Raw genomic sequence first — 12,233 nt, 5'->3', positions numbered from 1 at the left:
AAGGTATTCCAAAAGCACTTATCAAAGGTAATTTGCCTTAGCTGTACTTGTAATACCCGGTAATCTGTCTTTGGAGATGCTCAGTACATTCACAAATACATTAAAAAAACTATTTTCCATTTACAGTATTTTTATGAAGTTTTCTTCCTATAGAAGTCTCATGCACAATGCATTGTTCTGTGAGGAAATTAAAACACAATTTAATTTAATTTACTCCAAAGTTTTCTTTAATTACTGTTGCTTTGTGTATGAATATAGAAATTCATTTGCACACAAGGTCTAAAAGATTGACATTTCGGTTCTACATTCCGGAAGTTTCTCCATAATTCCCTCCCCCATCCTCCTCCAAAGCACTGTCTCTTAAAATCTGTCTCTTTTACCAAGTATTTGGTTAACCTGACTGTATTTGCTTCTTTGATTTAATGCCCTTTTTGGTTTGATTAGTACGTGGTGGTATTTTTCTAATATTGAGATATAAAACTCCTATCCATTATCTCTGTCCCTGCCTCCACAGATGCTGCCTGACCTGCTGAATATTTCCAGTACTGTATTTCTTGTTTACTCACTCGATAGCAGGCTATACCAACTCCCAGCCAGGACAAACAGGATGGTGCTTTCTGGGAAGCGAAAAGGTAGGTCGATTTGGCTAATTTATACTGGAAAACAATGTTAGAAACAACATTCAGATGGTTTATAAATATAAATAAAATGTAAAAATAAATAAATAACATCATGCCCAATTTCCAAAGTCTGATACAATAAAGATCTTCTTGCATCAAGCACTGATTGCACAACTTACAACTATACAAGTATTTAATATGGTCCCATTGTGCATGAGGCTTGTAAGGTTAGAGGTTACAAATCAGGGAGAGTGTGGCCCTGAGCTGGGGCAGGGCTGACTGCAGGGAGAGTACGTGGAAGCACATGAATGCGAGCATTGAGTGGAGGATCGTGAAGGAAAACTGTTTCTGGAGGTTTTGGATTTGCTGTAGTTTATGGTCAAAACATCAACTCTCCTGCTCCTCAGTTGCTGCCTGACCGGATGTGCTTTTCCAGCATCATACATTTTGACTCTGATCTCCAGCATCTGCAGTCCTCACTTTCTCCTAGAGGTTACAAATGTTGAATCAAAAGTTAAATGTTCTTTGAGGTAAAGACAATTCTTTAAAAAAAAATTTACCTAAATACTGGTTTGAGGCTTATGATTGAATGGTTGGATCAAGAGAAGGAAAGCTGAGAGTGATGCAGTCATTGCAATTAATCTTAATGCTAAAATCAGTGCATAGGTGTGGGTACTAAGAAGAATGATGTGAAGGTGCCAGTGTTGGACTGGGGTGGACAAAGTCAGAAGTCACACAACATCAGATTATAGTTCAATAAATTGATTTGAAATCACAAGCTTTTGGAGCATTGCCCCTTCATCAAGTAAAATGAGAGAGAAGCACATAGGCACACAATTTATAGGAGATCAAGGGCAGAAAGATCAAAAGATCATACAAATAGTGTGTGTGGAGGGCTGAATAATAAGTCAAAAGTGTCAGATGGGGTGAGTAAACTGTCAACAGCTGAATTACAAGCAAAGGGACAATCCAAAATCCAATTAAATGAGATAGAGAGATAATTACAAAAAAAAAATTAAAATAAGGTGGTGCTGGAGACAAACTAAATGGCACTGGAAAAACATAATAGTAATAGTTGCATGCTGAGGGTCTAACCAAAGTAATCGGTAATCCAAAACCGTACAAACTAATTACCGTAGAGAGATCATAACAATTTATCGAGGTGATGGTGTCAAAACAGGACAGTAAGGAAGATTTTACATTTACCGAACAGTGTGGTGGGGTTACATGCAGCGTGACATGAAGCCACGATCACAGTTGATGCCGTCTTAATGGGTACAGGACATGATGGGCGATTCTGCATTGTTGTGTATCTTGAACGCTGCCTTGGAGGACGGTTACCCGAAGATTGGGGCAGAATGTCCTAGACCGCTGAAGTGTTTCGCAATCGAGAGGGAACATTCCTGTCTGGCAATTGTGCAGTATCCTTTTATCTGTTGCCGTAGTGTCTGCATGGTCTCACCAATATACCATGCCTTGAGGCATCCTTGTCTGCAGCATATGAGATAAACAACATTGGCCAAGTCACATGAATATCTGCAATATACATGGTGCGTGGTATTCCCATGTGTGATGCTAGTGTCAATGTTGATGATCTGATATGTCTTTCAGAGGTTGCCATGGAAGGATTGTGTGGTGTTGTGGTTGATATTGTCCTGAAGGCTGGTAGTTTGCTGTGAACAGTGGTCTGTTTAAGATTTGGCAGTCATTTGAAGGCGAAAAGTGGAGGTGTTGGGATGATCTTGACTAGATACCCATCATCACTGATGACATGTTGAAGGCTGCTGACAACACGGCATTGCCTCTCCATTCCAGGGAAGTACTGGACAACGAACGGTAGTCTGTTGGTCGTATACTGTGTCTGTCTTTTGAGGAGGTCGTTGCGGTTTTTCACTGTGGCACATTGGAGCCAGCAATCAACAAGTTGAGCATCATATTATGTGGGGTGTCCTTCAAAATGTTTAGGTGTCCACTGCATTCCTCCTCATCTGAGCAGATCCTGTAGGAGATGGCTTCTTTAGTATGTTTAGGGTTGAACCTAGAGAAGAGCAGCATGGGCTTGCGGTAGAGCGAGGTACTAAGCTGTCTGTCCGTGCTGGAGATTGGGAAATGGAGATTCAGACATGCAGAACAGTAGTGGAGACCAAACCTGTACCCCAATATGCCAGCATCTCCATGCTAAAGCATAAGCAAGACTTCTTTGCTTGCAGGATCACCTACGAATGCTATACACCAGATAGCTCAATGGCATTTTCTTCCTTTGGACTCATGGCAAGGAATCACTGAGATGACTACATAGTGATATCAGCAAGTTTTGTCCCACCATCAGGCTTACCATGATCTTTTGATCTCTCTGTTTTTGATCTCTCTGCCAAAACAATTGTGTGTCTGTGTGCTTCTCTCTCACTTCATCTGACAAAGAGGCTATGCTCCAAAATCTTGTGATTTCAAATTATCCTGTTGAACTATAACCAAGTGTCATGTGATTTCTCACGAAGAGGGAAATAGTCAAAAACTCACCGAACACATTGGCAGGAGGAGGCAGACACTGTCAGGCTCCAATAAGGTGATATAACTAATTATGGTGTAAGTTCAGTTGTAATTATGTCTAAAACTTCACACGTAGGGGTAGACAGACATTCAATATGACTGTTGAAGGTTATTCAATAGTACTTAGAGAAATAACTCCACAGATCCCATCACCAAATCACCCTTTATTTACACTTGGAAAGTCCTTGACACTGATCCAGCTCCCTCAGAGCCGGCTGTCAAAGTGAGCATAGCCACTGACACTCCTGTTTATTTCTATCAGCCAGGGCTCCCTGTTTGGACCAAATTAACAGCCCCAATCAGGGAACTAACATTCTGTGAGATCTATCTGGCTGACCACATTACAATCATGAAACTCAGGATACCATATAGTATTATCCAGATGCTGAATGAATCAAATACAGTAAATTTAGCTTTAAACGGTGCCTTATGAACCCGCATTCTTGGTAAACAAGCAAAAATGATATACTTCAAATGCTGGAACTTAAATGTATTATCACAATCACCACGATGTACAAGTAGTCAGTTGAGGGTGTGAGTGAGAAGGCTCTCTGCTGATAAATTTTATTTAAGGCAAAATTGCATTATTAAAGTGATTTAGGCTATAAATAAAGTATATCAGTGATGAGTACATCTGCTGCATTGTGTCTCTATTATTTAGTGCTTGCTTTTACATTGATTATGAGGATTTCATGCTCAACCAGAATATTTGATTAACTGGTACACTTCTGCTCCCATAGGTGACAATTAATAAAAAGTTTGTTGTACAATATATTTTCTTAAACATCAGTCAAAATTCTTTTGTCGATATCCAATTAGTGGGTTGGAGATGAACAGCAAGAACGTTGTTTTTAGCAAGAAAACGCAATTGGGTTTGAAATTAAGAACTGAAAGAAATTATTTACTTTCACATAGATCCTGACTGTTGTTCTTACGTGATATGAAAAGTCCTGAGTTTTACATCTATATAAGTTAAACTGTTGCAAAAAGCCTACTATATTAGAACTCAATTTATGAACTTTTATGTGAGAGGCAGACATGACTGGTAACTGCACATTTTACAAAATGCAGTTTCCCAAAGATATTGGCTAACGTATGTATTTTCAATGCATTTTGAATCATTGTTGAAATCTATCTCACTCATACCAACATGTGATAGATATTTTCTTGTGTTGCTGTCAAATACTTTACAGCAGATTAGATTTTATAAATTACCACACTAGCATTACAAATGTAATCCTCATGCAATGTCATAAGTAAGATCAATGTTAGTTTAGATCTGCTATTTGTATATAAAACAGATAAAAGCTTGAGTGTGAGTCGCTAAAATAAAATAGTATCTTCCTATGATCAAATTACAGTAATATGTAAATAATAAAAATGTTAATTCAAATGCATATACATTTCCTGTGAAATTGAAATAAATTGTCCTTACTGATTGAATCTTTTCCTCCTGCAAGTAGATGGAGCCTAGTCTCAGGCAGATGGAATGCATGTCAAGTGCATCATTCACATAACACAAAGCACGTTCATAATATTCCTTAGCCTTGTTATAGTTTTCTTTTATATAGCTTAGATGTCCCAGTAAAGCCCACAGGTCTGGATTCTGTAACATCAAAGTTGTCAGAGAATTTGACATTTAGCTTCCGATGCAAAAGAATAAAAAAATTATTATTGGAAAAATTGGATTTCCATGAAATATACATTTAAAGAACAGGGAATACAAGTTATTTCCAGTTATTAACAACAATCATAGGCCTGGACTTTACAGAAGTAATAATGGTAAAAAATGTCTGTGTTATTCACCATTACTTCTCGGAAACTGATGGCAACTTCTGGAGTAAATACTTACACGATTTAAAGCAGACATTCAGAAATTTTATGAAATTTTCAGAAATCATCACTGACAGTTATCTCCATAGGTGCTGAAGGCCCCCAAGAGTAGAATTGAGAAGAAATTACAGGACTGACAAGAATTTGCCCTTCTGCAACTATTAGTCTGATTTTAAAAATCCTTGGAAAAGTAAAACTGGATTTTCATTAGTGTACTATGTTCATAGGTATGGCTAAACAGTATGAACGGTCCTGGAAAGCGGATTTTATATTTATGGAATGGCAATATTTTTCATTGTGATAAACAACATATTGTAAAATATTTCATAATATTTGTGTCTAATATGAACAGAATAGACCAATCGAGCTTTGAGAAGATTTGTAACTCAGGTTGAGGTTCTGGATGTAGGTTTGCTTGCTGAGCTGGAAGGTTTGTTTTCAGATGTTTCATCACCATACTGGTAACATCATCAGTGAGCCTCTGGATGAAGCACTGGTGGCATAGCCTGCTTTCTATTGTGTGTTTGGATTTCCTTGGGTTGGTGATGCCATTTCCTGTGGTGACATCATTTCCTCTGGTGATGTTATTTCCTGTTCTTTATCTCAGGGGATGGTAAATAGGATCCAAGTCAATGTGGTTGTTGATAGAGTTCCAGTTGGAATGCCATGCTTCTAGGAATTCTCCTGTGCGTCTCTATTTGGCTTGACCTAGGATGGATGTTTTGTCCCAGTCGAAGTGGTGACCTTCCTCATCCATATGTAAGGATACTTGTGAGAGTGGGTCATGTCTCTTTGTGGCTAGTTGATGTTCACGTATCATGGTGGCTAGTTTTCTGGCTGTTTGTCCAATGTAGTGTTTGTTACAGTTCTTGCAAGATATTTTGTAAATGACATTAGTTTTGCTTGTTGTCTGTATAGGGTCCTTCAAGTTTATTAGTTGCTGTTTTAGTGTGTTAGTGGGTTTGTGGGCAACATGATGTCAAGGGGTCTCAGTTGTCTGGCAGTCGTTGCCAAGATGTCTTTGATGTAGGGGAGAGTGGCTAGGGTTTCTGGACGTGTTTTGTCTGCTTGTTTGTGTTTATTGCTGAGAAATCGGCAGACTGTATTCATTAGGCACCTGTTCTGTTTGAATACACTGAATAGGTGATTGTCCTCTGCTCTTCGTAGTTCTTCTGTGCTGCAGTGTGTGGTGGCTCATTGAAGTAATGTTCTAATGCAACTTCGTTCGTGGGTGTTGGGATGATTGCTTCTGTAGTTCAATATTTGGTCCATGTGTGTTGTTTTTCTGTAGACGCTGGTTTGAAGTTCCTCATTGGCTGTTTGCTCTGCTGTGACATCTAGGTATGGAAGTTTGTTGTTGTTTTCCTCTTCTTTAGTGAATTTTATGCCAGTAAGGGTACCATTGATGGTCTTGAAGTTTCCTCTAATTTGTTTCGTTTAGTGACGACAAAGGTGTCATCCACATAGTGGATCCAAAGTTTGGTTTGGATGGTTGGCAGAGCTGTTTGTTAGAGTCTCTGCATTACTGCCTCTGCTAAGAACCCTGATATCGGAGATCCCATGGGTGTTCCGCTGGTTTGCTGTAGGTTTTGTTATTGAAGGTGAAGTGGGTGGTAAGGCATAGATCCACTTGCTTGACAACATTGTTCTTGCTGATGAAGTTGATGATGTTTGGTGTATGTGTCTTTGGTTCTTCTAATAGTGTAGTCAGTGTTTCCTTGGCCAGGTTAATGTTGATGGATGTGAACAGGGCTGTTACATCAAAGGAGACCATTATTTCATTCTCTTCCATCTTGGTGTCTTTGATGGTCTTCAGGAATTCTTGGGTGGACTGGATGGAGTGGTGTGAGTCTTCTACTCAGTGTTTTTGTTTTTGGTGTAGCTCCTTGACCTATCTGTAAGTTGGTGTTCCAGATAGCGAGGCTATGGACCGAGGAAGGCCATAGTGAATTTTGGGGTAATCCATAGAAGCATGGTGTGTTGGATCCATCTAGTTTCATTTTCTTGAAGTTGGTCTTGCGTATTTCTCCAGATTTCTAAAGTGTTTTGCGTAGGGCTGTGATTCGGTTCTCTAGTTGTGGCGTCAGGTCTATTGCCACTTGTTGGTAAGTGTTGGTATCTGCAAGTAGTGCGTTCGTTTTCTCAATGTAATCTCTTTAATTTAAAATGACTGTCAAGCATCCTTTGTCTGCAGGTAGGATAACAATGTTTTTATCTTCTTTTAGTCTTTCTAGTGCTTTCCTTTCTTGTGAATTGAATGTGCTTCTTTCCTTTTTCTTGCTTAATGTTGGTGCGACTGTCTGTTTGATGGGTTGCTGGGTTCCTTCTGTGAGTTGGTTGTCTTTCAGAGTTGTGTCTAATGCTGCTAAGAACTATTTTTTGTCTGCATCCTGGAAGTTGTAATTTAATCCTCTTACTAAAACGGCTTTTTCAGTGTCTGTTACGGGTCAGTCCGGTAAGTATTTAATTCATGCTTCTATGTTGTCTGTGTTGTTATTTTGTGTAAGTTGGTCATTTTTTCTGCAGGTCTAGTTTATAATTTTCTGTGTTTGTCACTGTCTAATGTCCATGGCTTGTTGTACTGTATCTGTTAAATCATGGTCTGTTGCATTAGTGAATAAAGATTTTTGGCACAAAACCTCCCTATGCAGTATATTCAAAAAGAATGGTACCCAATGAACACAGTCCACCAATTTCTCAGCAACAAACCCAAACAAGCAGACAATACACATCCAGAAACCCGAGCCACACTCTCCTACATCAAAGACATCTTGGAAATGACTGCCAGACTACTCAGACCTCTTGGCATCATGGTATCCCACAAACACACTAAAACAGCAAATAATGAACTTGAAGGACCCTATCCAGACAACAAGCAAAACTAATGTCATTTACAAAATACCTTGCAAGGACTGTAACAAACACTACATTGGATAAACACGCAGAAAACTAGCCACCAGGTTACATGAACTCAACTAGCCACAAGAAGACTTGACCCTCTCTCACTAGTATCCTTACATACAGATGAGGAAGGACACTACCTCAACTGGGACAACACATCCATCCTAGGACAAGCCAAACAGAGATACACACTAGAATTCCTAGAAGCTTTCCAACCGGAACTCTATCAACAAACACATTGACTTGAATCCCATTTACCACCCCCTGAGAAAAAGAACAGGAAATAACATCACCAGAGGAAATGATGTCACCATTGGAAATGGCATCACCAACCCAAGGAAACCCAAACACATAAATAGAAAGTGGGATATACTACCAGTGCTTCATCCGGAGGCTCACTGATGATGTTACCTAGTATGGTGACGAAACGTCTGAAAATGAACCTACATCCAGAACCATAGACCAATCTTTATTTTATTCATCATAGAATGATTATTTTTTAAAAAGGTGAAAGGTAACAGAGTCTTTTAGCATCCTTGTTTACTGTCCGTGAGTCTACTTCAGTGAATGGCTACTTAACCTATTTGGTGACATTACTTTTGATGCCCTGGATCATTTTAAGGATAATGCAAGAGGCTAAGAGAGTGGGAAACCTACAGTAAATAATATTCGCTGAGAAAAAGAATGATAGAAACTGAAGAGATTAAAATCTGACAGATCCCCAAGATTTGACGATCTGCATTCCAGTGGATGAGCTGATTCCAATTTTTCCAAAATTCTCTAGATTCTAAAATAATCCTGGCAGATTGTAAATCAATGGATGGAATTCCATGACTCAACAAAGGATGGAGAGAGGAAAAATGGAACTACAGGCCAGTTTTTGGCATCAGGTTGAAACTAATAATGGGAAAGGAGAGAGTTGTGACACAGATTGCTGCGTATTTGTGTCAGAAACATTTCAACAAAGTAATTGAATTTAATTTAATTGAATTTATTGTCACATGTACAGAAATACAGTGAAAAGCTTTGTCTTGCGAGCAATACAGGAAGATCACATCGTTAATTAGCATACCTAAGTAAGTAATAGGTAAACAGCGGCAAAACAAAAACACAGGTACAGGCGGATGCCACATGTTTGTGAGTCCATTCAGTATTCTAATAACAGTCGGGTAGAAACTATTTCGAAACCAGCTGGTGTGTGTGTTCAAGCTTCTGTACCTTCTCCCCAATGGTAGATATTGTAGAAAAGCATTGTCAGGGTGGGATGTATCTTTGAAAATGGCGGCCTTTCCTTGACACTGGGCCTGGTAGATGGATTCTACAGATGGGAGGTTGGCCTTTATGATTGTCCGAGCCGAGTCCACCACTCTCTGTAACTACCTCTGATCTTAAATGGTACAGTTGCCATACCAGGTAGTAATACATCCAGACAAAATGCTCTCGATGGTGCACTTATAAAAGTTGGCAAGGGTATTCACCATCATGCCAAATTTTCTCAGCTGCCTAAGGAAGAAGAGATGCTGTTGGGTCTTTGTAACTAGTGTGTCCACATGAAGAGTCCAAGAAAGCATGTTGTTGATGACCACTCCCATGAGCTTGACAATCTCTACCCGCTCCACCTCTGTGCTGTTAATGTGTAGGGGGGCTTGAGTACATCCTGCTGAAAGTCAATAATGAATTCCTTGGTGTTGCCGACATTGAGAGCTAGGTTGTCCTCAGTGCACCATCTTTCCAGGTCTTCCACCTCTCGTCTATTGTCTGTTTCGTCGCCATCTGAGATTTGACCGACTGTGGTGGTGTCAAGAGCAAACTTGTAAATTGCATTAGTCTGGTATTTGGCGACACAGTCATGGGTATACAGCGAATTCAGTAGGGAGCTGAGTACGCACCCCTGGGTGGGGCACCAATATTGAGTGTTAGTGAGGATGAAATATTGTCCCTAATCTTCACTGATTGTGGTCTGTGGGTCAGGAAACTGAGAATCCAGTTGCAGAGAGTCGGGCTCAGTCCAAGATCACTAAGTTTAGTAATCAGTCTCATGGGGACAATAGTGTTGAAGGCTGAACTGTAATCAGTGAGTATTATTCTTATGTAGCTGTTCTTAGTGTCAAGATGTTCTAGGGAGGACTAAAGGGCAATTGATATGGCATCTGACATGGATCTGTTGGTTCGGTAGGCACATTGGAGTGGGTAAAGAGTAGTGGGAAGGCTGGAGTTGATTAATGCCATGACCAGCCCTTCAAAGCACTTCATGACCACCGACATTAGGGCCACTGGTCGGTCAGCATTGAGACATGCTGCATGAGCCTTCTTAGGCACTGGGATGATGTTGGCCCTGTTGAAACAGGCAGGGACTGTGGCCTGCTGCAGGGAGAGGCCGAAGATGTCTGAGAAAACCTCTGCCACTTGGTCTTTGCATGCTCATCTTCGAGACTATATGAATAATAAAGTCCCCATGATTGTCACGTTCTTTGTTACTAGATCCATTCATTTCATGTTTAATGCTATAGAAGTACAGAGCAGATGTAGAACAGTAGATTTTAAGCTCCTCCCATTAGAGTTTATGACTGTCTTTTTAGTACATAAAACATAGAAAAGTACAGCACAGAACACACCCTGTGACCCATGATGTTGTGCCAAGGATGAATCCTAATCTAAAATAAAATAACCCAACCTATGCACCCCTCAATTCACTTCTGTCCATGTGCATGTCCAGCAGTCGCTTAAATGTCCCTAATGACTCTGCTTCCACCACCACCACTAACAACGCATTCCATGTGTTCACAACTCTCTGCGTAAAGAACCTACCTCTGACGTTTCCTCTATACCTTCATCCTCACACCTTAAAACTATGATCCCTCGTGGCAGTCCATCCTGCCCTGGGAAAAAGTCTCTGGCTATCGACTCTATCTGTGTCTGTCATTATCTCATATACCTCGATTAGATCACCTCTCTTCCTCCTTCTCTTCAGAGAGAAAAGTCCAAGCTCAGTCAAACTCTTTTCATAAGACAAGCCCACCAGTTCAGTCAGCATCCTAGTAAACCTTTTTTGCACCCTCTCCAAAGCCTCCGTATCTTTCCTATAATCGGGCGACCAGAACTGGACACAATATTCCAAGTGTGGTCTCACCAGGGTTTTGTAGAACTGCAGCGAAACCTCGCGGCTTTTAAACTTGATCTCCCTAGTAATGAAACCCAAAACACCATATGCTTTCTTAACAATTCTATCCACTTGGGTGGCAACTTTGGGGGACCTATGCGCTTGAACACTAAGATCCCGCTGTTCCTCCACACTGCCAAGAATCCTGTCTTTAATCTTATATTCAGCATTCAAGTTCGACCTTCCAAAATGCATCACTTTGCCTTTATCCAGGTTGAGCTCCATCTACCATTTCTCAGCCCCCACCTCTGCATCCTGTCAATGTCACACTGCAGCCTGCAACAGCCTTCGACCTTTGTGTCATCGACAAATTTACTAACCCACCCCTCAACCTCCTCTTCCAAGTCATTTATAAAAACTATCAACAGCAGAGGCCCAAGAACAGAGCCCTCCAGGACACCACTCACCAGTGACCTCCAAGCAGAATACTTCCCATCTACAACCATTCTCTGCCTTCTGTCAGCCAACCAATTTTGAATTCAGAAAGCCAAATCTCTCTGTATCCCATACCTCCTGACCTTATGATATGAGCTTTTCATAGGGAACCTTATCAAATGCCTTGCTGAAGTCCACATATACCACATCCACTGCCCAACCTTCGTCAACCTGTCTAGTCACCTTCTTTGAGGATTTCAATAAGATTTCTTTGAGGAGCACCTGCCCCTCACAAAGCCATGCTGATTGCTTTTAATCAAACTATGCTTTTCCAAATAGTCATAAACCTATCCCTCAGAATTCTTTCCAAAACCTCACTGACCACCGACCTAAGGCTGATGTAAGACGCAAGTGTTTCTGAATTTCCATCCATGATACTGTGTTCTGATCCCTCTGAGACAAGATTTTCCTAGTATAATCAGTCATTACTGTCAGGCAATTCCTCCTTTTCCATTCTGTCTGTTTTTTTTGCAAAACATGGCATACTCTGAAATATTTATTTCCCAACCTCATCATCCAGTAATTAATTGTATCTCTCTCTCTCTCTCAATTAGAAATTAGATCCAAATCATTTCTCTCTATTTGTGTCAGTCGTTCATTGATCTCATTGTGAATGTTTTATGCATTCAAATAAAGAGCACTTCATTTTAAGTATGTTATTACCAATATTTGCATAAATAATACAGTTGCCAGATTGCCACAGTGAGGCCTGAAGTTTCAGCTATCGTGATTGT

General features: G+C 40.2%; 1 protein-coding gene across 2 annotated transcripts in view; it reads right to left on the bottom strand.

Annotated features, from left to right (window-relative positions):
• cfap70 (cilia and flagella associated protein 70) overlaps positions 1-12,233 on the bottom strand; it is an 89,602-nt gene that overhangs the window by 6,972 nt on the left and 70,397 nt on the right. For both annotated transcript variants that reach the window (XM_072560091.1, XM_072560090.1), the window contains exons 24-25: positions 4,606-4,776; positions 567-656 (exon numbers count right to left, since the gene is read on the bottom strand). In XM_072560091.1, the coding sequence (XP_072416192.1) occupies positions 567-656; positions 4,606-4,776 (261 nt within the window). The remainder of the gene's footprint in view (positions 1-566; positions 657-4,605; positions 4,777-12,233) is intronic.

The sequence above is a fragment of the Chiloscyllium punctatum genome, chromosome 40 (assembly GCF_047496795.1).
Source record: "Chiloscyllium punctatum isolate Juve2018m chromosome 40, sChiPun1.3, whole genome shotgun sequence".
Classification (NCBI taxonomy): domain Eukaryota; kingdom Metazoa; phylum Chordata; class Chondrichthyes; order Orectolobiformes; family Hemiscylliidae; genus Chiloscyllium; species Chiloscyllium punctatum.
This window is presented reverse-complemented; position numbering and strand designations above follow the sequence as displayed.